Source organism: Heliconius melpomene, chromosome 18 (genome assembly GCF_056956725.1).
Source record: "Heliconius melpomene rosina isolate 202511_hmr_F chromosome 18, ASM5695672v1, whole genome shotgun sequence".
Taxonomy (NCBI): domain Eukaryota; kingdom Metazoa; phylum Arthropoda; class Insecta; order Lepidoptera; family Nymphalidae; genus Heliconius; species Heliconius melpomene.
The window spans coordinates 16,557,309-16,581,261 of NC_140406.1; the positions used below are offsets into that span (position 1 = coordinate 16,557,309).

Genomic DNA, 23,953 nt, shown 5'->3' on the forward strand with positions numbered 1-23,953 from the left:
ATTTCGAAATTGTGTAAAAAGCAAATTTTATCTTTGTTTAACGTAGAAATTTAATAAAGTATTTTAAAGGATAATGATTAATACCATTATGGAAAAATATCCCTCACAATAAAAAATATATTGAAATTACATTTTTTAGACAGAAATATGATCACTACACGTTATCCTTAAAAAAATCGAATATGCTGTCGCGGACTTTTTTGTAGATCTTATTAAGAGGAACAATACTCCAGTACATTATTTTCATGTAGTACTTACCATTAAAGCAGCGCATGCGCGAAAGTGTCTCAACGGGTAGGACTTTATACACATTTATCGTATTTATGGTAATTTACATAAGAATGTACAAATAATAAACTATATATAAACCTTCCCTGAGAAATACTCGACCTAATGGTGAAAACCGCATAAAAATCCGTTAGGTGGTTTAGAAGAAGAAGAGTTAGAAAGTTCAGACAGACACGAAAAGCGACTTTGTTTTATAAGATATAGGATTTACAAAATCATCAAAGTCAAGATCATACTATACCACTCGTAGGCTAGGTCATTTGGAATCAGTGACATCTTAATTATTTATTAGAATGTTACACATTACACTATAATTTCCATCAAGATGAAATGCTAAAAGTGACTATTATATTTATTTTCATAAGGATGAATATTAAATTATAGAAATCATCTAATTTTTGTTAATATATACAAATCTATATCGGCGCGCGCCATGTACGCGTTAAGCAAACTCACTTTGGGTGACGTTTTCTTAAAACAGCAAACTTTGCAAGCCGTTGCTTAGCAACGCGTAGCGACGATTGTTATTAACATGGCGGAATAAATTCCTTGTCAAATTAATTATTTTAATATATTGTTATATAACGAAAATATTACAAATATGAGAAAAAAAAAGTATCCTATGTTCATCCCGGGACCCTCAAGTATCTCTATATGTGTATTTTATCACAATTAAATTAGCGGTTTGGCCCTGATTGCGTATGTGACAGACAGACAGACAGAGTTACTTTCGAATTTATAATATAGGTATGGATAATTACAAATTGTATTCTATGTAATACCTCAGCGAGGTATAGAACTATTTATTGTGTAAAGAATTACAAGTCGAACAAAAAAAAAACATGTTAAAAACACATTTCGTTTCTAAAGCTCTTGTTTTAACCATTTTATTCACTTTTCCCAGTACTTTTATATAAATTATGGGGATCTGCAATTTATTTGAAATAATCCCCTCCGAGTTATCCGCGACTAGCGCCTGAATTATTAGCTGCCTTTAGTTTTAAAACGTTGAATATAGCTCAGTTAACTACTAAAATATTATGCTTAGATAGGCTTTCCGAGTTCATACATTTTAAAGTTTAACAATGTTTTTTTTATTCCACGCTGTATCCAGCCCATAGCAGAGAGCAGAGGGAACCTGGGAACCTAATGTTAAAAGATTCCGTTCCTATGGAGATACTGGAAATCGAACACACAACAGTCGCTTGCGCCCCGTGCCACGATGGCACGTGCTCACGGTAACGGTAAAGTATAACAGTTATATATAGCATAATAAGAGCATAATCGTATAAGTATATCTTACTGACTGCAACTGCAAATGGTTGTCGTGGTACAGTCTGAACTCGGGGAAATGAATATAATTTAAATTAGTTTCGATTTCCCTGCTGGACCTGGTACAAACAGAAGACAAAATGTTGAGTTTCGCCACTCAGTTAACAGTGGCCCGAATTCGGGGAAAATTCGAAAACGAATTTCTTCACACTAGGTTTTATTTGCCTTTGCTTAAAAGACAAAAAAGTCATTTATCCTAAATCGTTTCTTATAGAAATAGTTTTTCCCTTCCTTAAATTTCTAATAATGAAACTTTACATTTTTACTTTTCCGCTCGCACTTTTCTAATGGAATTAAAGCCATTTTTTTTCTTAACGAGGCTCCATTCACTTCGGCTACGAATACCTTACAAGAACGTATTCTTAGAATTTAATTTTGTAAAAACTCGTAATTTTCATTTAGGTAACAGTTAAATATTTTTGACCTAAATATTATATGGTTCCTAATGCTTGTTGCTGGTAATTGTAGGTTCTGTCAAAATCAAAATTAAAATATTATTTATTCAACTTGTCAGTTCAACAAGAAGCGACCACCGCTCGGAGCAGCAGCACCAGCAACTGCTTAATTCCCTGCAGAAAGGCAAAGGCTACAAAATTATGCATTTAAAGAAATCATAATAATGTAAAAAGTAAAAGATAATTTAAATATCACATCATCCGTTACCTTATAAATATTACTCGAGTCCGCAGTAAAGAGAGTTACATTTGTTTTTGTTTTCAATAGTGAGCTAGTGAAAGAGAATAGAACGCTAAATGCTACAGTATCTGTAAATATCTTCCGCACCGCGCACTGACTTCGACCTCTTCATACATGGCTTCAAGCGTTGCTTTGACTTTTTCAAGATTTCCGAGGTTTCTAAGATTTTTCCTTGGTGACCGTCTTAAAGTATCGTTAAAGCTGCATTCTCGAAGATAATGTTAATAAATTTCATTTTTATTTCTCGCTCTGGTAACAAGGCAAATCGCAGCGTAGAGTTCTCCCACTCAACACTGAATGCCTCCATACTTCGGCAAAGTAAGGAATGAAAGTGTCTTAATGGGAACGAAGTCACTTAACAATGGGTTCCCAGGGCTCCCCTAAATATACTGCTATGTATTATTATTATTATTTATTTATTTAACAAAAACCTTAAAATTTATAAATTTATTTTATTATGGGGTCTTACACAGATTTGACAGGTTGTTATGTGACAGCCCTAATAAGCACTACACAGTTGAGGGGTAATTAACAATATAGTACATAATTGGCGTACAATAAACATCCCACTAATATAATATCATAACGTAATGTAGAAACAACTGCGGTGCTGAGAGCCCCGAGTCGCGTGGAGTGACTCGGTCGCACACGGCAGTAGAATCCAATTTCGGTGGCAAAGGTACCTATTTACATATTAAGTGCTGATCACGTCACTTGTAACGGTGTTTAGTTATTCATAACTTTGAATGGGCGAATTATGTCAACTTATATAACATTAATGATATGTTAAATTTTAGATTTTGGTAGGTTTTAGAGTTTGGTACTAATAATTTACTCGACCAAGGGTTAGAATCTGTTCCAACAGATGTCCACATCATCGTAAGCGGCTTCAGTATTGACGTCAAGAGGAGCATGAAATACCCCGGACTTGTTCTGGACGGCCGGTGGAGATTTCGGGGCCATTCTTCACATCTTTGGCCCCGAAACTGTTGAAAACAGCGGCGACCTTGGCGCGCCCTTTGCCCAACGTGAATGGGCCGAGCGCCTCGAGCCGTTGGCACACCGGAGAGGTCAGGTCGATGGCCCTATACGGTGCTCCCGTATGGGCGGACGCCCTGGATCGGCACAACATCACCCCGCTGCGACGTGCGCAGAGGGTGATGGCCATCCGGGCGAAACCGGCTTACCGGACCATCTCCGCTGAGGCGGCGTGCGTACTGGTTGGGGTCATGCCGTGGACTTGGATGCTCTTTCCCTGGCGTCGGTCTATTGCCGGCGTCGGGGCCTAGCGTCCGGGAAACCGGCAAGCCAAGCACGCGTCGAGGAGGAACGGGAAGCCGCGATAGAAGTGTGAGAATCCCGGCTGGATGACGATCGAGGCAGTTCGTCTAGTGTTCCGCCAGTGGTTAGCGCGGCGTCACGGCGTCCTAACCTTCCGCACCACACAGGTACTCACGGGGCATTGTTGCTTCGGGGGTTACCTGTGCCGGATCGCTGGAAGGGAGCCCGACGTCCGCTCCCACCACTGCGACGGTGCGACGCTGCCTTGATGAGACGGCGCAACACATCTTGGAGGTGTGTACAGCCTGGGCGTCTCAACATCGCGCTCTGCGCGACGTCATAGGGGAAGATCTCTCGCTACCGGCCGTGGTCAAGGCCATGACCGACAGCGAGGCTTCGTGGGATGGGCCTCCTTCTTCGAGGCAGTGGTGCTCGAGAAGGAGTCAGCGGAACGGGCGAGGCTTTTGTCGAACTCGCCACCCACCGTAAGGGACCGGGTCGCCGGAGGGCGGCACACCATCGCCGCCTTTCGCCCTAACGTGCCAGAGGGCGGTCAGCTTGGGGAATCTGGCCGCCTACCAACCTGACCCGAGTAGACGCGCGCAGGTTGCTCCCGCGCGCTACTCCGAGCAGGCCGTCGAGGGTGCCCAGACACCCACCCTTAACTCCGCGACGTGCCTTGTAGGCTCCCGACGCGGCGTTTCGCGGACGACTGTAGTCCCGCGTCTCGCGACCAGTGGCGGTCGAGGATGAGCACTGTGAGGTTTTAGTGGGTATTCGGAAGGCATCGTAAGCCGATCCGCGAGTCCCACATAACCCGAGTCCCCACTCGGGCCGGTATCCGTAACAGGATTTCCTCACAAAAAAAAAGGGTTAGAATCTGTTGTGCGGGTTATCTCGAAAATTGAGGAAAGAAGTGTCTCGAGTTCCTTTTGCCAACCCAGCTATATATAGGATATATCGTGAAATTAAAAAAAAACAGCTACCAAACCAAAAACAAGAGCAATTTTATAGCAAAATACATCAGAAATTTGTTTAGACATTAATTCCATCTATCAAGAGTTATCTAACAGTACTCAGAGAGAAATCTTTCTCTACAGTGAATCAGATTAAACTAAATTGCCTTTTAAACCAACTTACGCAAATCCGGAGCTGTCATCGACGACGACATTGTCACTCCTACATCAACAAAAAAGAAAACGGTTGAGTTCGAGTTAGACCGAGGCTCGCTCACCGAGGCTTCCGTACCAATTTCAGGAGGTAGGTCTACGGGAAGTACAACTTTTACAAACTTAAATTGACGAATAGATGCATACATTTTTATGAAATAAACTATAATATTTTTTTTTCCTTTATTTGTATTGTAAGTTCTCACAGCGTTAAGTTCTGTCACTCAACACCCAATGCCCCTAAACTTCAGCAGAATGTGGGGAACGGAAACGTGTCTTAAAACTAGATTTTCAGGTTCCTTCTGCCTACATTGCTAGTATATAGCAATGTACTTGATACAGCATGAAGCTTAAAAAAAAACATAAGTAGGGAACCTAGTGCCAACTCTCGAGTTACTCGGTTCCCTACTTTCTGACCAAAGTTTCAAGACATTGCGTGTTGTGTGGCGAAAATCAACGTCGCGTTTTGATTAGGATTGTAGGTAGGGTGCGTGAAAACCTTTAGACTGGGCTCCCTCTGGGTACGCTGCTTTATCCCTCATAATAAATAAATAATTAGCACCGTTATGGCAAATATTAATCCACTCAATGTGTTTTAAATGAGCGTTGGTTGTAAAATATAGATTTTATTTGTAGCTTCACACTGTATGTCGCACGTAGCAGGGTAGGCAGAGAGACCCTGGAAATTTGGGATTAAGACACTCCCCACTTCCGTTCCCTGCCACCGATTTTGAAGGCATTGCAATTGAGTGACGGAACTCAACGGCGCGCTTTGCCTCGTTACCAAAGCGAGATAAAGAAATTAAATAATCCATTCGCTGAGTGGGAATCAAACCCAACGGCGTCACCCCTGCGGTACGACGGACTTAAAAACCGCTTAATTGTGATAATCTACAATTATGTCATATTAAAAATTTAGGAACAACTAAAACAATACCGTCTTGTTACAACATATAATTTGAAGCAAGACTTCCAAAAATAAAAACACAAAAGCAGCTAAAATAAAGTACACTCTCACGTATTTTCCACTCAACAGTAAAAGCTTGAATTACTAGTCGTTTCATTTTAATTACGCAACCCTTCTGGTCCCGTGGCGCTAAGCCCTCATAGAAATAATTGCGGAGAGCCCTTCAAAGACCCACCCCTGAGGCAACCCTTGCCTTTTTAAGAACTTTTTATGGCAAACTTGGCGAATTTGTAAGTCAAGTGGGTAATGGGGTGAGATAGTGGGACTATGTTGCACTTTTTCACACTGAGTTCTTAATATATTAAGTGTTTTGTGCTACTATTTATTCAAGATTGAGTGCAATTGAGTATGCGAAAACACTGAACGCAAAATGTAGTGGTCCCTGTAGGAATTATCTATACCGCCTTAATTAGTATATGCCACATTCAAATTTCTAAGTTCAGTAACTTAGTCTGTGCGTTGTTTATGACGAGATACTTTTATGTAATACATATATTAGGTAGAGATGTCAGATTTAAAATAGCTGTTGCTTGTTCCCTCTTTAACTTATATATCTTACAGATATACAAGATTATATATTTTTGTTTCCAACTTTCTTCTATAAATATTAAATAGCTTGGTAGGCAAATGCTGGCAGCAGTCATGGTCTCATAGGTGGGCTCTCATAACACAACCTCCTCCGTATTTCGAAAGGTCATTAAGTAGTCGATCCCGACTGTCAATCAAACGTCAACGACAGTCGTTTCGAGTAATCTGAATAATTCTGATAAGTGATCTAACGTATGGTTCCCTGAAAGAGCTCGCTCGTTTAAACTTAAACTTTTCTTTTGAAAAAATATGTTTTATTTTACTTCAGAATTTACAAATATGTGTGCTAATTGAAAAAGTTACGTTGCTGTAATGCAAGTGGGGATGAGGAGGGCTGTGAGTTCAAACACAGTAAAATCTTTAATCTGATTGTAGGTAAAGTCAATATATTAATTGGTTTGTATATTACAATAGTCCATATCGTTCTCTGTTCTGCGATCATTTGATGATATTACTGACTGACTGATGATATACTGACTAAATAAAAAAACTGACTGAATAAAAATCTAATGTTGAGGATTCTGACGCTCGTGGGTAAGATTTCCTTCCGCTAGTAACGCTAAGGATACGCTATCACGGCGTTGAGTTTCATTACTCAATACAACTAAATTCCCTCTGCCTCTATCAAACATCTATCGTACGTAGTGAAGCCACTGTGGTACTGTACCGCCAACACTTCAAATTACATCTTCATTAATATTCTGCCAACCGTCCCCTATTCTTTAGGTCACATTACCATTCCGCCGCCAAATTTTCCCGAAGTCGATTTTTTTAATTAACCCTTTTTATACGATGAGCTTACGGAATCCATTTGCAAGTGAATATTGAATAGCGCGGCCCGAATTTCAACCAAGCATTTATGGCCAGGCCTTCAAACTTTTTACATACGTCAGGATTTTTCCGATTTAGCTTATTTTGAACTTACCTCAGATGTTGAGCTTATACTAGGTAGACTAGGTTCCCTTCTGCAAGACCTGTTATATGTGGGAATCGGGACACAACTAGATGGTAAAAAACCTAACTATTTTCACTATTTAACTATTTGAGTGAGATTTCATCGTCGCATTTATTAACAAAACACGTTACTGATTATCTTATTGCCAATCAAAATATGTTGATAATTGGTAAAAAATACTTAGCATTAACAAAATAATTGTAATACCATTATCTTACCCCCGCCGGAAGTGAGAGAGGGCAATGACGTGACAGTTTCTGAGGGTTATGCCTGACTTTGATAAATCTTATAATATCTTCCCTCTAGAGAAGGATCGAGATCGGGCTTTTGTCCCCGGCCTTTTTAGATGAGACGTTGTTTTTAATGTTGTGACATTAAACTTTTTTTTGTTTTGTGCCGTCCAAAGTATGTACATATATTACATGGATTGTCAATTAAAAGTTCACACAATGTTGTTTTGTTTTATTTTATGTGCTTATGTTTTGTGTTTCGCGATGTGTACGTAGAGAATTTATTTATTTTTTTTTTTGGAAGTTTGTATTGTTTTACATAATTTTCAAAGAGATGCAAATATATTTATAAGATCAACCAAAAGATAAAAAAGACCGTGAAACCTAATAGAAATAATTAATCAACTTCACGCTGTATCCCGTAGATGTAGCAGGATAGACTGAAGGAACCTAGTGTAAAGACACTCCGCTTTCTACTTTCCCCCGAGTTATAGACACTTGCGTGTTGTGTGACGAAACTCAACGCCGCGCTTTGCCTCGTTATTGAGGCGAACAAATGAAAATATTTATTTTCTCGAGTCAACCGGACCTATACCACCCGGTTGTGTCCCCGCACGGCTGGCCTAAAATTATGATAAATAGATAATTTGTTAACAGAGTTAGTGTTATAATTTTTACATAGCTTTTTTTAAGCTTCAGCAGCTGCATTACGCACAAAGCAGCCCTCGGCCTACCCTGCTGTGCCAGTATGCGGGATATAGCGTGTAATGGGGATGTAAAGTGAAAGAAATACAGTCATTGACCACTGAACGAACAGAACACAGTCAATTATTATAATTATAGTTAAATTGATTATTAACTCAAGTTAAGATCAAGTTCAAGATTTAATACTTTGGCAAGAAATTGATTATTTTAATTAAAAAAAACTAAGTCATGCGTATTACGTTAATGATTACATTACACAGTATATTATAAGTGATCAAGTTATGGTAAATTAAATATGCATATAACCAGGAGCCTCCGCGCGGCTTCGCCCGCTTTAACTATACTAATATATTTAACATTATTTAAGAGTATTTAGGGAAAATTGAAGGCATATTTTTTTATGTTTACTTTTAATTTGTCGAATTAAATAGAAACATGCTTAGTTATTCCATATCTATCTAGGTAGACTGCAGTTACGCGCGCACGGCAAAATTCAATGTTTTCGTAAATAAGTTCGTGAGTCCGGGTCCACTTTAACCCACTGTATTTTTAAGTGAACGTCTCAACTTGACAACAAACCTATTTTTATAAAATAGGTCCAGCTGTTCCGGAGATTAGCGCGAACAAACAGAACGTCAGAACGTCAGAACAAGCACAGCTCTATTTTGGAGATTTTGCGTCTCAAGTTGCAACGCCGCTCTTTATCTTATTACCAGATTTAGCAAATGTAAATTACTAGTTTCCCCCGAGTAGGGATCGAACCCACCACCGTTATTTACAGTCATGACGGCCTTAGCATTCTATAAAAGAAACAAAAAAATAGATATAATTGTATTGTTATTCAAATAAACTGTTTATAGCATTTGCTTATAGAACCCAAATAAAAATAAATAAGGGAGGAGATTCAGCCAACGACGTCACTGCGATGAAAGCCTTCGAAATCCCTTTGTTTGGTAACGTTATTATATTTCATTTTAATAGGCTCCTTGGTTGAATTGCTTTTTTGTGCTTTTTCCCTATAATATATTGTTATTTTATTTTAACTGGACTATTATTAACCCTTCTGATAAGAGTCGAAATTAGTTTTTATTTCGACGTCTTTCGTAATTATTTTAGCTTCAGATTGTATGTGGCCTACAACAGGGTAGGAAGAAGAAACCTTATTGAAAGTTAAGGTGTGAGTGAGGCTAGAAAAAATAAAGTAAAACAAAGGAAACCAAAACAAACCAAAGAAAAACAACATTTTTACATGAAAATTGCTTTAAAAAATCAAAATAAAAGCCAAATTTTCAAATTTTCAAATTATGTTGTCTGAAAATGTTGTTATCTTATCTTTATGTAGCTATCTAAAACGTGTAGTGGACCTTAACGCCTTTAGTTTTCTATCAGACAAGGGAAAGACAAATACTTATACTTATAAGAAATCTGTATTTGTTTGTGATAAATCTGTATTTTTAACCGACTTAACGACGACAAGGAGGAGGTTCTCAATTAAATATTTTCGGTTTGGATATTGGTTTATTCGATTCGATTTGGGTATTTTTTGTAATATGCAATCATTACAGTTATTTTAAAAATAATATTATAAATTCTTACTCAAATCAATAATTCGACATTTAGGGCTGTTTCTAAACGAGTAAATTAAATTATTCATTGACATCAACACATTTGACTGTCACTGTCAGTCAATCCAGTTTTTAAAATGAATAATCATATATTAATGTATAGTGTGTTTTCACGTGACATTGGCGAAGTAATTAGTGCTTCTGTCACGCTCCGAACGCTAATAATAAAAAACAACAACAATGATGTAGTTCAAGCGGGCGAACACACAACTGACACGTTTACAGTCACACCCTGTCCCGTGAGTCCTGCGCCGTGGCGATATGAAAACAAATATGATTATAACAAAAACAGTCTCAATATGCAAATCTAACCACAAACACACACACACACACACACACACACACACACACACACACGCGCCCATCATATTTTACAAAACAAAGTGTCACAACGTTCACGCAAAAACGGGCTAGAGGAACTACGAGTATCAGTTTTAAAGAGATAAGGCCGATTTGTTCCGACCGTCGTAAACTAAAAAGGTTTTCAATAATATCAAAAACTGATATATTATGCTAATATGGAGTTACTTGAATTGATTTTGGACATACTCGTATAGTACAGACTAGCGACCCGCTCGCGGCTTCGGCCGCTTGAACTACCTATTTATTTATTTATCAATCTGAATAACGTTTGTGTTCTAATAATATTATTATTTTAACACATTAACTATACATAAAAATTAAAATTCAGGCAATTCAATGAAACAACTATATATAGTAGATGGGGAACTCGGGATTTGCTCGGGCGTCTTAGAGACCTAGTGGGTCGCGAAGCTTAGATGATAACAAGAAACAAATGTCATATAATACAAATCTTTCGATCGGTGGGGCGAGCGGCTATAGATTTTCAAATATGTAAAAAAATAACTGTTGCATGGACATACTCAACCGTATTCTTTAGAATGTAAATATGTTAATCTGATTGTTTTAATAATGGAGGTGGTCGTAGGTAAGAGTTAAAAATGAAAATATGATCGTGCGCGTCAGATTTTCTAAGGGGGTGTTAAGTGAACCGGAAAAAAAACTCTTGTATAATAATCTGACGATTTGGATGTGACGCAAGCTCGCAGCAATGTTAGAATGGGAAAAACAATTTCGTCACTTTGAATGAATGAAGCGCGTCAGATTAAGATATATATGGTTCATCTTCGTGCCCTAGAGTACTACGTTCTATCAGCCGACGCCGCGAGCTAGTCGCTAGTTTAGTAATAAAATTATAATATAACTTACACTCGTACTTTCGCTTATTATTTAACTAGCGACCCGCTCCTGACTTCACCCGCTTAAACTACTGAATTATTTACTTAACACACTCAATTACGTTCTTATTACCTTAGACTTACCATATAAACTAGAGACTAAAGACTTGCCATATAAACCTTCCTCATGAATTACTCTATCTATTAGCGGCCTCAAAATCCGTTACGTAGTTTTTAAGATCTAAGCATACATAGCGACAGCCAGCGGAAAGCAACTATATTTGATACTGTGTAAAGATAATGTTTGAAATAAACGAATAATTGTCATGACCTTGTTCATTCTAATAGTGTGAGAGAGTGTCTTAACACTAGGTTTCCAGGTTCCCTGCCGGTTCTGCCTTCCCCGCTATGTGCGGAATATTGTGTGAAGGTAGAACATGAAAAAAAAATGTCATTTGTTGTCAGCTCACCACTTACCTTGTTACATATCGTAAACAAAAAAGATGCAAGTACAAAATTTCAAGAAAAAAGTACTACAAAAAAAATAGGAAGCACTTCTCTACTCTTTGGTTGATTGACAACTGAGTAGATTAGACAAATAAGAGCAAAAGGCGTTATTTATCAAAATGTGACAGTTATGGGTAATTTGTATACATTAATTAAATCCGTTATCGGGCGCGTGAAACCGATTAGTGCAGCCCTGCTAGGAGTAGTCGAGTCTAATGTTATTTCCACAGTATTGTGGAAAGTCATGTTAGTCAGATTTATGTCTGTTGTGCTCCTCTGTGGAAGCTTCGCGCAAAAAGTAGAAGATGGTAAATAGAGATTTAATTTAGATATTTATTCCGCATATGCAAGATATGCGGAGAGAACTTAGTGTTAAGGCACTCCGTTCCGAACTTTATGCCGTGGTTTAGAGATATTGCGTGTTGAGTGACGGAACCAACGCCGCGCTTTGCCTGTGCAACACTTTTAGTGATTGATCACTACATTATATTTATTTTGTTTTTAGTATTAATTTCATTTATTACTCAGATTGTGATTAATGCATATATAACAATATTTTTTTATGTAAATATGATATCATATTTATATGCCATTATAAATTATAGTAATTGAATTTATAACCACCGTATTAACCGATTAATTTCTTCCAGCTGGTAAGCAGGAAGTCAATTGATTATTTAACGTAAAAGTTTAACTTAACTTAGATTCACGCTGTATCCATAGCGATAGCGATAGGAAGAACGGATCACCAAATGCTATGGCCTCTGCATACCTCTTCCGCCTCGTCCACTGTCATCAACCTCTTCATACATGCCCTAAAATTTTAATTGTACAAAATTTATTATTAGTTCCACGCTATATCCCGTCGCCGTAGGGTCGGCAGAGAGAGAATCTAGTGTTAAGATACTCTGTTTCCATTACGACGCTTTCATTCCCCACTTTTCGCTGTATTCTGGAGCTTCATTGCTCGCTGTCGTTATTTTTTTATTGTTTAATTAATCTCTAATTAAGTAAAAAACAAAACAAGATGTAAACTCAATGAAGCTCAAGCTAATTGAATGCTAGCTATTTCAAAGTATACCTACATATGTATCCTGTCGAATATATTTGCTTCAATCCTTTTTTCAGAAGTAACAATTTTAAACAGAACGCTTTGGAATGTAAACAAGCGTTGGTAAATCTAAATTGCTTCTAGTTTAGGTGTGCGTTACAGCTGGCTCTAGGGTTTCAGCTCGGTTTTCTAATATTGGATAATACTTTTTTTGCTCGAACAAATGTAAAGAGGCAGTCGTGACACAGCGCGCAGGGGCACAAGCGTGACAGCTGTGAGTTACATTCTCGATCGAGGAAATGAATTATTGAATATTTTTAAATTATAATTTATTGTAATAAGACCCGGCCTTAAATGCCGCTATGCTTAAAAAATATAATTTATAGAATAAAAATAATTATAATTCTTTATTTATATAACAAAAGAATGCTCGATTAAAAAACGACTCATGACTGTAACTAATACATATATATTGTGACGTTCTGCTTAATTTGATTTATAATAATAATAAAAACATGACGTTATTTGTGAAATGTGACTGTTGGAATTCCAATTGTGGGGGTTCGCACAGATAGCAGAGACAAGTAACCTAATGATAAAACTCTCCGGTTCTCACGCAGCTCCCAATTTTCACGACATTCCGTGTTAATTGGCGGAACTACACGTCGTAGTCCTAAAAAACTATTAGACAAAATTTCAAGTCAATGAGCGGCGTTGACCTCAGCACGCAACACCTCCACAATTCGGCGGAAAGTGGAGGACAGAATGTCTTAACATTATGTACCTTCTGCCTACCCTGCTGTATGCTGATACAGCGTGAAGCGGCGTTGTAATCCCCTTATATCTTCTAAATGGTCAGACAATAGAGCTATTTTCTAAAGACATCACTAAGATTTCTTTGTTGCATGAAAAAGCAAAAATATATATTAAATCATCCATGAATCTCTTAAAAAGGTGTGTTCATTGAACATTTTAAAAATTAAACTAGATTTTTTAAAAAAATATTTAGTAATCTACAACCAATTAGATTATGTATTTTAGCTTTTGTAGCTTATATATCGTAGGATAGACAGAGGGAATCTAGTGGTAAAACACTCCGTTGGCCATTGAGACAATTTTTGAGACATTGCGTGTTGTTTAACGAAACTCAACTTCAGTTAGCAGGGTGGGAAAATAACTCAAATAGGAGTCGAACCCACAATCGTGCAGTCAAACACTACGGCAATACACTGAGCCTCTATAAATTTTATTAATTCACAAAAGAGAATCCTTATACAGCATTTTCCTTTTATTTCTTCATTCAACGACGTGTATTATATATGGTGTGATGAATGCTTCAGCTAGTCAATAGTTTCTAGATTTGGTTGAAACATGAGTTATTGTGATGAAATGACTTGTGCGAAATAGATTGTTTCGAGTGTTCTGTGGCCTTGTATTTGTATAGAAAGTAGGAATATAAGGAAAATAAAAAGGATGAGTAGGATGGAGTTGATCAAAGACCTCTTCGTATTGTGTAAAGAATAAAAAAATAGTTTGTTACAGAATAATAAGTGTCATACGTAGTTCTTTTAATGGTGTATTGCATGCAATATCTCGAGAACTTAGCGAAAGTCGGGAACAGTGTATCCGTACACTTTCACCATCAATTAAAGGAATAACAATTTTAAATAATATTTTCGTAAATCAAGATTAGAATCCACAACCATCATAAGCAATCTGGCTCATCCAAATTGAATTGCATCGCCTGAAAGGCATTTACAAAATATATATGCACATTTATTAAGCAAGATACGCCCAACTGTGCTACGGAAAAAACACGATTTTGTAAAGTGAATTTGGAATTTGGCAGACTCGTCGGATTCGATAAGATACTCTCATTGACCTGGAAAGTAAAATACACGTATCATTTCTATCGCTACTAACGATTTTTTAAATGATCTTCAGTATTTTTAAATAAGTGTTTGGTTGGGATGGGTTCAATTCCCATTCTGGTCAATTATTTGAGTGCATTGAGTCCATCACTTAACATGCAATATCTCGAAAATTATGTAGACGCCTGTGTTGACGCAATAACTAAAGAATGGGGCAATAACTCAGATTCCAGAAACATTTCTTATAATATTCTAAAAAAATATATAACTTTTCAGAGCCACTGTACTCAGGCCTCCTGACGCCAGACTGCGTGAAACATTACGTCAGGATAGTGCTAACACGCGACAGCCCGCCGCGGCAGTATCAGTTTTACCACGAACACCTCGCGGGCCTCACAGAACTAGATCGGGGTAGTGAAGAAGATGAAGTAAATATACATATCTTTTTATGCTTCTGTAGGTACTATATTCTTCCTATAGCAGTGTAACGTAAGTTACTCCGTTTTCTACGCACGGCCTAATTTTCGAGCCATTGCAAGTTGCGTATATATATATATACCTATACCTATTGCATTCCTCTACGTGAGAATTGTCTATTCTCTATTCTCTACTCTCTTCTGTACTCTCAACCGTGATGTTTATTAGACGTGCCCTTGTCCTGAATGTTTCAAATAATTGTAATTTTAAGAAAATTTTAGTTGTCAAAAATTTTATTAATATTTTGGGTTCCGCCTTTCAATCTTAATTTCAAAGCGTCTTAATAAGAAAGGAGTATCTTAATACTTGATTCCCAGGTTCCCCCTGTCTGCCCTGTCTGCCCTGTCTGCCCTGTCTGCCCTGTCTGCCCTGTCTGCCCTGTCTGCCCTGTCTGCCCTGTCTGCCCTGTCTGCCCTGTTGAGTGTGGGATACAGCGTGAAACCAATACAAAAAAAAACTTAAATTGTTAGACTTATCTTTTGTTCGTAAAGGTTCGTTGGAGGATAGTTGGCGGCAAGAAGATAACCATCTACGACGCGCCCTACCAGGTGCTCTTCGGTAAATACTGCGGCGGCGTCCTCATCGCGCCCGAGTGGGTGCTGACTGCGGCGCATTGTAAGTGAGTATACTGATTGTAGGTACCTACCTACCTACTTATATACCATGTATGAAAATATGTTTTATGTACTCAATTTACCTTTTGTCAGCTTTTTTTGTAACTTCATACTATATCCCTGTATACGAAGCAAAGTAGGCAGAAGTAGCCTGGGAACCTAGTGTTAAGATACTCTGTTCTCCTGAAGACACTTCCATTCCATACAGTGGGGAACTTTTCATGTTAAATTGTATGAATTGGATAAAAGCAAGGATGTTTGTTCGACGGCTCATCTTGATAAGTTTTGCAATATAAAAGGCATCTGCATAGGGGACCTAGTGTTACGACACTCCGTCCCAAGCTCCGAAAATTGGACAGAATCCAATTTTCGAAATATTGCGCATTGAGAGGCGGTACTCAGAGTCGCTGAGTTTTGTTACCAGAGTGTAGAAATAAAAATACATAATTTAATTACATCCCGATCGCGGATCTATCGTTGTTTCAAGACTAAAATTTCATTAGATATTGAATCAAAGTGTCAATTGACCCACACAAAATATAATTTCATATAAAAAGGATGAAGAATAATAATATGCACAGGTCCATTCAGTTCAGTACATCCATTCAAAAACAAATATGAGAAACGTATCAAATAACATTTCCTTATATTATATCGAAGCGTGCAAATCAAATTTATAACGGAGCTATTGATAATTTAACGTAATGCTATAATAACACTAAGTTATAAATCACGCAATACCTTCGCAAACACGATATCGACCCGCTTGATTAATATAATCCTTTACCGCTAATCTGGTATACGAGCACGACTATGTGCTACGGGCGGGAACCGAACCCGCGCCCGCGGCCCCTACGCTGGAGCTGTTTAATTAGCGCCAGTCATCAGTTATTACGGCCCTCATTAACGGCTAACGATGAAACATTGGTATGGCTTGGCGATAGATCACTGTCATATTTGTAATTCCGCGTCTGTATGAGACACTGGTGTTTGAGCCTGATGTTGTGTGACTGTAGGAATGCTCTGAGCAATACTTAAAACTATACTGCTCTATTATTCTATATTAATATTATAACTCTAAAGGGCTTATTTTGATATTTGGCGCTAATCTTAGAAATAACAGATTTTTTTAGCTTCACGCTGTATCTCGCAGACAGCGGGATAGGCAGAGGGTACTTGGGAATATAGCATTTCGTTTCCCATTTTCCGTCGAGTTCTGGAGGCATTGCCTTGTGGAACTCAACGCCGCGCATTGCCTCGTTACCAGAAATGAAAATATTAAATATTTTATTTCGTTGTCTGTGCTTCTGCGCCACAACTGGTCTTAAATTACTGCTTTACATAGAAAAGATCTGTTTGTTTTATTCCATAGTTCATTTATCGAGGAACACTATACCATATTTTAGTGCACTATTTAGTTATTTAGTGTTTTTATTACCAATTATGGAAATATGATACTTGACGATAAAATGCTTTTTTCTCCATATTTAGCGTCATTATTATTTTCTTCCTGTTTAGCATCAAGGAGAAGTACGTGTACGCCGGTTCCACGTTTCGGAGCGATGCTTTAGGATATAGGATATGCGCACATTTTTTACACCCCTTCTGGAATAGGACCAAACTTCACACTCACGACTATGACTACCAGCTAGCTCTCTTAGAGAAACCAGTACCGATCACTTCTGCAAGTAGACCGATAGCCATCGCGCAACCTAGCGACATACAGCCTGGGATATTTGTGTCTATTACTGGATGGGGATATTTAAAATATAAGGTAATTTTTTTAAGTAATATTATATTTTCAACGAAACTTTTTAGCCGGATTACGAAGCTTCATTAAATCGTTTATCATTTAGTAAATACTTAGTATAATAGTTCACAAATAAATCTTTGAGAGTAGTCCATTCACATTTTTTAAGCAAACCAGGTCAACCATTTAACCATTTAAGAGAATCAAATATCAAATGCACCAACGACCATTATATACATTACTAGCGGCCCGCTCGCGGTTACACCCGCGTGAACTATGTTATTATTATTATTATTTCTGTCTCCATGACTACGTCCTAGTGACGTCTATGCAAAATTTGAGACTCGTAGCATTTGTAGTAACGAAGTTTCATACAAACTTTCGACCCCAAAAAACAACCCCTTAGAAGTCCAATATTGCAAATTCCCGTCTTAGCGAGCACCTACGTCCTATAAGTAACTCCTATGCAAAATTTGAGATTTCTAGCACTCGTAGTTTCTGAGATTTCGTGATGAGTGAGTGATCTTTCGATTTTATATATATAGATACCTACATACAGTTAATAATAAAACGTTAATGTTAATATTTTAGGCAAATCGCATGCAGGATGTCCTTCACCGTATTTATATTCCATTGCTAAGTGAAAGGGAATGCAGGAACTTGCCGGATGGACAATATTCCCAAATAACGGAAAGAATGTTCTGCGCAGGATTTACTAACGGGACAAAAGATTCTTGTCAGGTTAGGTTATATGTTGTTTTTGTCGTTATAATTAAATTAATTTGTTCCTCCGAGAAGAAATTGATTCCACAACCGTCGCGTTGATAGCATTTCCACAAGCATTAAGCGTAATTTTACTAATTTAAATTTTCAATTTTCAGGGAGACTCAGGCAGCCCAGTGGTCTACCAGGGCAAGCTCCTGGGCCTCGTCTCGTACGGTATCGGATGTGCTGAACCAAACCATCCCGGCGTGTACGCAAACGTCCCGCTGGCGCGTAGTTGGATAAGATCTATAACTGGCTTACCTTTGTAACTTATTAAAAATATTGTATTTATTTACAAATAAAAAGACAATTTTCTTTTGTAACAACTCCTCAATATTTTTTTTTAGTTTCACCTCGTTACCAGAACGAGGAAAGAAAAATATGAAATAGGTATTTCATTTTCTCCACTCATTGGGCATCGAACCCACAATTTGTCGTGTTTTCAGTCGCACGCTACAACCTCGGCGCCAGGAATGGCCTCATCTGTTCATGAAATAAAAAATATGAATCAAAAATAGTATCAAAGTAAATGTTTAAATTTATATAAACAAGCCGGTATTAATTTTTATTATAAAGAGGGCTGATAGGATTTCGTCAGAGAAAAATTAATACGTCGTCTGGGGAACCCGACCGTACTCATTAAGAATAAAAGCCTTTTAAATTATTTTTTTCCTCTCAAAACTTGGACATAATATCTCGGCTTTAATATATCACTTCACCTCGTTAGAGTATTAGGCATTTATATTTTTCAGCTTAACGCACATCCTGCATATAGCAGGATGGCAGAGGAAACCTAATATTAAGACGCTCTGTTCACTGCTTCTCGCCCGAATACGTTGTGTGTAACTTAACGCCGCACCCTGTCTTGCTGAGGCAGTCCCTGTTTCGATTGATCCCAGCATCATCGTGTCAACAGTCAGATGTAGCGCAACTGCACCACGACGTCATCACTATTTTCTATTTACTATTAATTTATTTATCTATATAAAGGATAACGAGATATAAGATATGTTTTAAATAAGTAATATCATGCTGATGTTCGGTATATTTTGGGGTAAGTTTAGTGCTGAGCAGAGAGAGAGAGAGAGAGAGAGAGAGAGAGAGTTCTAAAAAAGTATTTTCCCTTAATATGGAATAACACTTAAAAAATGTTTTGATATTTCATTAATGGGATTCTGTCATGTCAAATGATAATTTTATGTAATACTAGTGGACCCGGACGCGGCTACGCCTGCTTGAACTATAAGAATATTTTCGCGTCGGACATACTCATATTATGCCGCCCGAAGGCTAGGTCATTTCGAATCAGTGACATCTCCTTAATTATTTATCAAACTTCATAAGGATGAATATCAAAATGTCGCGGTAACGGTTGCGTAGCGACGCGACGGTTGTTATTAACATGGCAGAATAAATTGCATGTCAAATTAGAAAGTATTTTAATATATAAGTATATATGTGTAATGTAATGTTATATAGCCTATAGCACTTCTGAAGAATGCAGCTTTCATACAAAACAAAAACAAAGTAAATCGATCCAGTAGATCCAGAGATCTTAGCGTTCAAACAAACAAACAAACAAACAAACAAACAAACAAACAAACAAACAAACAAACAAACAAACAAACAAACAAACAAACTCTTCCGCTTTATTATATTAGTATAGATTCTTAAGCTTCTAAGATAGCAGAAATTTGTAAAAATATCCCTACAGAGATGATAACAGTATAAATAAATTGTAACAAGTGTATTTCGTCGTAGCTCGATGAGAAAGTATGGCTATGCCTCGTTACTAAAGCGAGGAAATGAAACCATTAAGTATTTTAATTCGCCGAGTGGGAATCGAACCCACAACCGAGGAGAAAATAATATAAAATGTAAAAAACTTTCAGCTACACATACCTATATAAATATTTATTTTAAGCTGGTTTACTTCCAAGCTTAATCATCTGCCGCATTTCTCAGCGGACTCGAGCTTTCGATATTTAATTGGGAAAGCTATTAACTTTTTCCTTAAAGAAACAAGTCGTTTTAATTTTAAATAGCTCGGAAGCTACCTTCATTTTGCACGTAAATATTAAATCGTGATAGATTGTTTTTATACGTAAGTAGGTACTGCTAACATTCTTGATTACTATTTGTTAGTTTTAGGATGAAGTATGGCTACCTGCACTCTTGTGGGTTCCCCCCTAATCGACGAGACTCCTCTCTATGCACTGGACATTGTTGAGTACTAGCACTCAACGTGCATTGTCTCGAATTGGCTGGGAAAGCGGCGATCGGAGTATTTTCACATTAGGTTCTCTCTGCTTAGGGTACGCAAAAAAACATAAAACTTCTTACACAATACAATTTTCACTTAAGCCTCACGCTGTATCCAGCACATAAAAGAGTAGACAAAGAGTATCTAGGAACCTAGTGTTAATATACTCCGTTACCAATCAAGTCACCTCCGTTCCCCATCTTCGGCCGATTTCTTTAGGCGCTGTATGTTGAGTGGTGGAACTAAACGACGGAATGTGCCTCGTTATCAGAGCGACAAAATGAAAATACTACATATTGCATTAACCCGAGTAGAAACTGAAGCCAGAACCACTATGGTTTAACAATTTAGTGGATTAATATATAGCAGGGTGATACCTAAAAGCGGAAAACAGTGTAATGTACTCGTACTTAAGTATGTAATTACATCCCTCTCTTCATGAAGAAAACATCATTCATTTAGACGAGCAACATCATAAAACATAGGACATACAAAAAATGTTGTAGACGAAACAAAATACGTTGTTATTTCTATCATATAAGCATATTATACATTCCCGTACTAAAATAGACAGCCAATTATTATAACAACGCATACTGAAGTCTTGTAAACATCATATTATTAGTTCTCATAGAAGAATGCCCTCAGGGTAGTTCTTGTCCTCAATATCTGTATTTTATATGTCCATATATCTTAGTTGACATTATAAATATGAAAGGTTGTGAGTTTGGTTATCTGTTCCACTGTCAACTACTATAATATGAGTATAAGCGGGAGAAGCCACGCGAGGGTCGCTAGTTTTATATACTAAGTACTCGATACTTCAAAACATCGATACTTTTGTGTTGATAGTTTTATGAGTAAGTGGCTTAAAAAAAATATTTTGTTATTTTTTACAAACACGTTACTTACTAACTGACATTGGCGTGCTACATATTCGCATTAAGCTCTAAAAAAAGTATTCGATACTTCAAAGTATCGATACTTTTGAGGGTACAATACTTTTTTTCGATACTACTCATGAGTACAGTACCGATACTTTTTATTCAATACCGTGTCCCTAAAATTACGAAATTACAAGTACCACTTACTTATAGTAATTGACAGTTACAGTCAATTTATTAATATGTTATAAAATTCTCATTACTATTTCCGCTAAATATGTAAATGCTTAGATATATGAATTACTATTTGATTAAATCAAATACCAATTCTGAATTTATAAAAAAAATATTTTACCTCAAAATCTGAATCCTAGTTTTCATTTAAGATTTATGTTTTAATAATTATGTTTATTGTAATAATTAATAAAAGAAAAAAGACATAATATTAACATTATAAGACTCGTTTCTCTTTAATTTTTATACGATTTTCTTTCAAAATATTTAAACAAATATAAATAATAATGAAAATCTTAAGAAAAAATTTAAAAGTATGTTCGATAAGTATTTTAATTAATGGCAACTATTACAATGCTTTTAATTATCTGTGTAAGAACAGAACTTAGCCGCGGAACGGCTAAGTTCTGTTGTATTTACATTATTTTGTTCGATTTTAGACGTTGAATAATTATTAAGTGTTTTAAATTATTTGGATGTTGTTTAATATTAATTTTATCATTAATAGGATTCCTAAAATCGTGATGAATGTTTCGTGATCGTGATGATGTGATTACTGAGTATTTTTCTCAAATGTGAAACTATTGTGTGTCAGTATTTGAGTACTATCAAAACAAACATTCTTTTAAGACATTTCAAACAAATGTTGAGTTTTTAATATTACTTATGGTGTAAATATTAGTGGCAGTAAAAGGAGAATGCGACAACGACGATGTAACACTAATGTTAAATGTGAGTACCTATCTATTGTAGTTCAATATCATTTTGGTGTGTTAAAAATGTTGAATATAATTTTGTGGGTGGTTCAATAACCATGCATTATTTCTAAATAATTTCATAATAAAGGAAATATAATAAATTGCCTTAAAGTAGGATTTTATTAAACAATTTTAATAAGAGCTTTGAACGTTGTTTAGATTTATTATAATAAATAGGTAATTGCGTGAAAAAGAACGCGAGATATCGTTCTTTCTCGTTCGGTTATGTTTTGACGAATGAAAAGTAGAAGTATGGCAACGCTTAGTAGTATGTGTATGTGTGCGTCACACGATATACACGTATGGAGAAAAATCGTGAAATGAAAAAAAAATCCTACGTCCAAACTGTTGAGGCATCTTGATTAATTTTTTTAGCTCCGGGTTTGAAATATTTTACCCTATATGCAGTTTCAGTAAAAGAAGCGCTGCCTCTTCTACCCTGTATATAGCTGAATCTGAAATCTGTACGATATGTATATATACGATATAAATAAAAGCGGGACATTCGTCTGTAAATAAATCATGGTCACGTCGCTCGGTGGAAGAGGAATAGTAAGTAGTGTTCGGAGGAAAACGTTTGGAAAACACTCGCGGGAACTCGACCTGCATGCAGATGAAAGTGGGAGTACATGGGCGGCATTTCCTATTTAAGTTTTGCGTCCATCTTTAATCTGGTGGTTGTGGGTCTGATCCTCCCCATTGCGTTGTGAGTGGCAGAACATAACAACGCGCTATGTCCGTTGCCCCGAGTGAGACGGCTTCAATGATTGCATTTAATTTATTTTCATTTCACCTGCTGCGGTATGGCAATCAGGCGGGGCGTTGAGTTCCGCAAATTACACACACACAATTCGGGTGGAAAGCGAAAACCGTTGTCGGTTGTGCTTGTGCTTGAGTATGCAATATACAGAAACAAAAATATTTATACAAGACTTTTTCGGAGGTAAGGGAGACGAATCAGTGTGTTTTAACATGTCGAGTAGAATAGTGAAATTAAAGAGGAAAGATTCCATTCATTAAAGAACATCGGTGGTAATTTCCTTCAGGACTAGTGGTAAAACACTCCATTACCCACTTTCCACCAAATTTCCAACGAGACAATTGTCGTGACATGAGTGTCATCGTGTTGAGTAGCAAAACTTAAGTTAACTTATCATGGAGAGAATATCTGTCCGTATATTCCAGACTGTAGTGTAGGCAAGGACGTGAACTCGAATATGTGAATAAGGAGTACGTAATATGAAATATCAACTTTTGATCGTACCGGCATAGCGGTGAGATCGAGTTAGCTATGAGGCAACAAGCATATCTTACTGTTTATATAACATTTGTGCTTTATAAAACTATTTTTTCTGGACAACTGAAAGAAACCAAAGGGAGCCCAGGGAACCCTGGCTTCCGGTATAGCTGCCGTGACAGAATTTTTCATTTTATTTTTAGTTAAATCAAAATTGTTACATGTAATCTATACTAATATAATAAAGCGGAAGAGTTTGTTTGTTTGTTTGTTTGTTTGAACGCTAAGATCTCTGGTTGTACTGGTCCGATTTACTTTATTTTTGTTTTATATGAAAGCTGCATTCTTCAGAAGTGCTATAGGCTATATAACATTACATTACATATGTATACTAATATATTAAAATACTTTCTAATTTGACATGCAATTTATTCTGCCATGTTAATAACAACCGTCGTTGCTACGCGACTGTTACCGCGACATTTTGATATTCATCCTTATGAAAAT

The 23,953-nt window shown here is 37.0% G+C and overlaps 1 protein-coding gene and 1 long non-coding RNA gene across 2 annotated transcripts in view; both read left to right on the plus strand.

The window, feature by feature from the left end:
• Positions 1-1,400: 1,400 nt before the first annotated feature.
• Positions 1,401-18,374, plus strand: LOC146529743 (trypsin-7-like). Its single transcript, XM_085201788.1, has 6 exons — positions 1,401-1,532; positions 14,741-14,892; positions 15,433-15,560; positions 17,074-17,329; positions 17,897-18,046; positions 18,187-18,374. The coding sequence occupies exons 1-6, from the start codon at positions 1,511-1,513 to the stop codon at positions 18,337-18,339; spliced, it is 861 nt and encodes a 286-aa protein (XP_085057914.1). The 5' UTR covers positions 1,401-1,510; the 3' UTR covers positions 18,340-18,374.
• A 3,485-nt stretch (positions 18,375-21,859) lies between these two features.
• Positions 21,860-23,953, plus strand: part of LOC146529744 (uncharacterized) — a 111,626-nt gene continuing 109,532 nt past the window's right edge. Inside the window, exon 1 of the long non-coding RNA XR_014878982.1 lies at positions 21,860-22,183. This is a non-coding gene — a long non-coding RNA (uncharacterized LOC146529744). The remainder of the gene's footprint in view (positions 22,184-23,953) is intronic.

Excerpts from the sequence above, each read along its gene's own strand:
- LOC146529743 (XM_085201788.1), top strand. The coding sequence starts at position 1,511 with ATGGCACGTGCTCACGGTAACG. Across the intron at positions 15,561-17,073 it reads CTGACTGCGGCGCATTGTAA|CATCAAGGAGAAGTACGTGT; the intron begins GTGAGTATACTG and ends CTTCCTGTTTAG. Across the intron at positions 18,047-18,186 it reads GGACAAAAGATTCTTGTCAG|GGAGACTCAGGCAGCCCAGT; the intron begins GTTAGGTTATAT and ends TTCAATTTTCAG.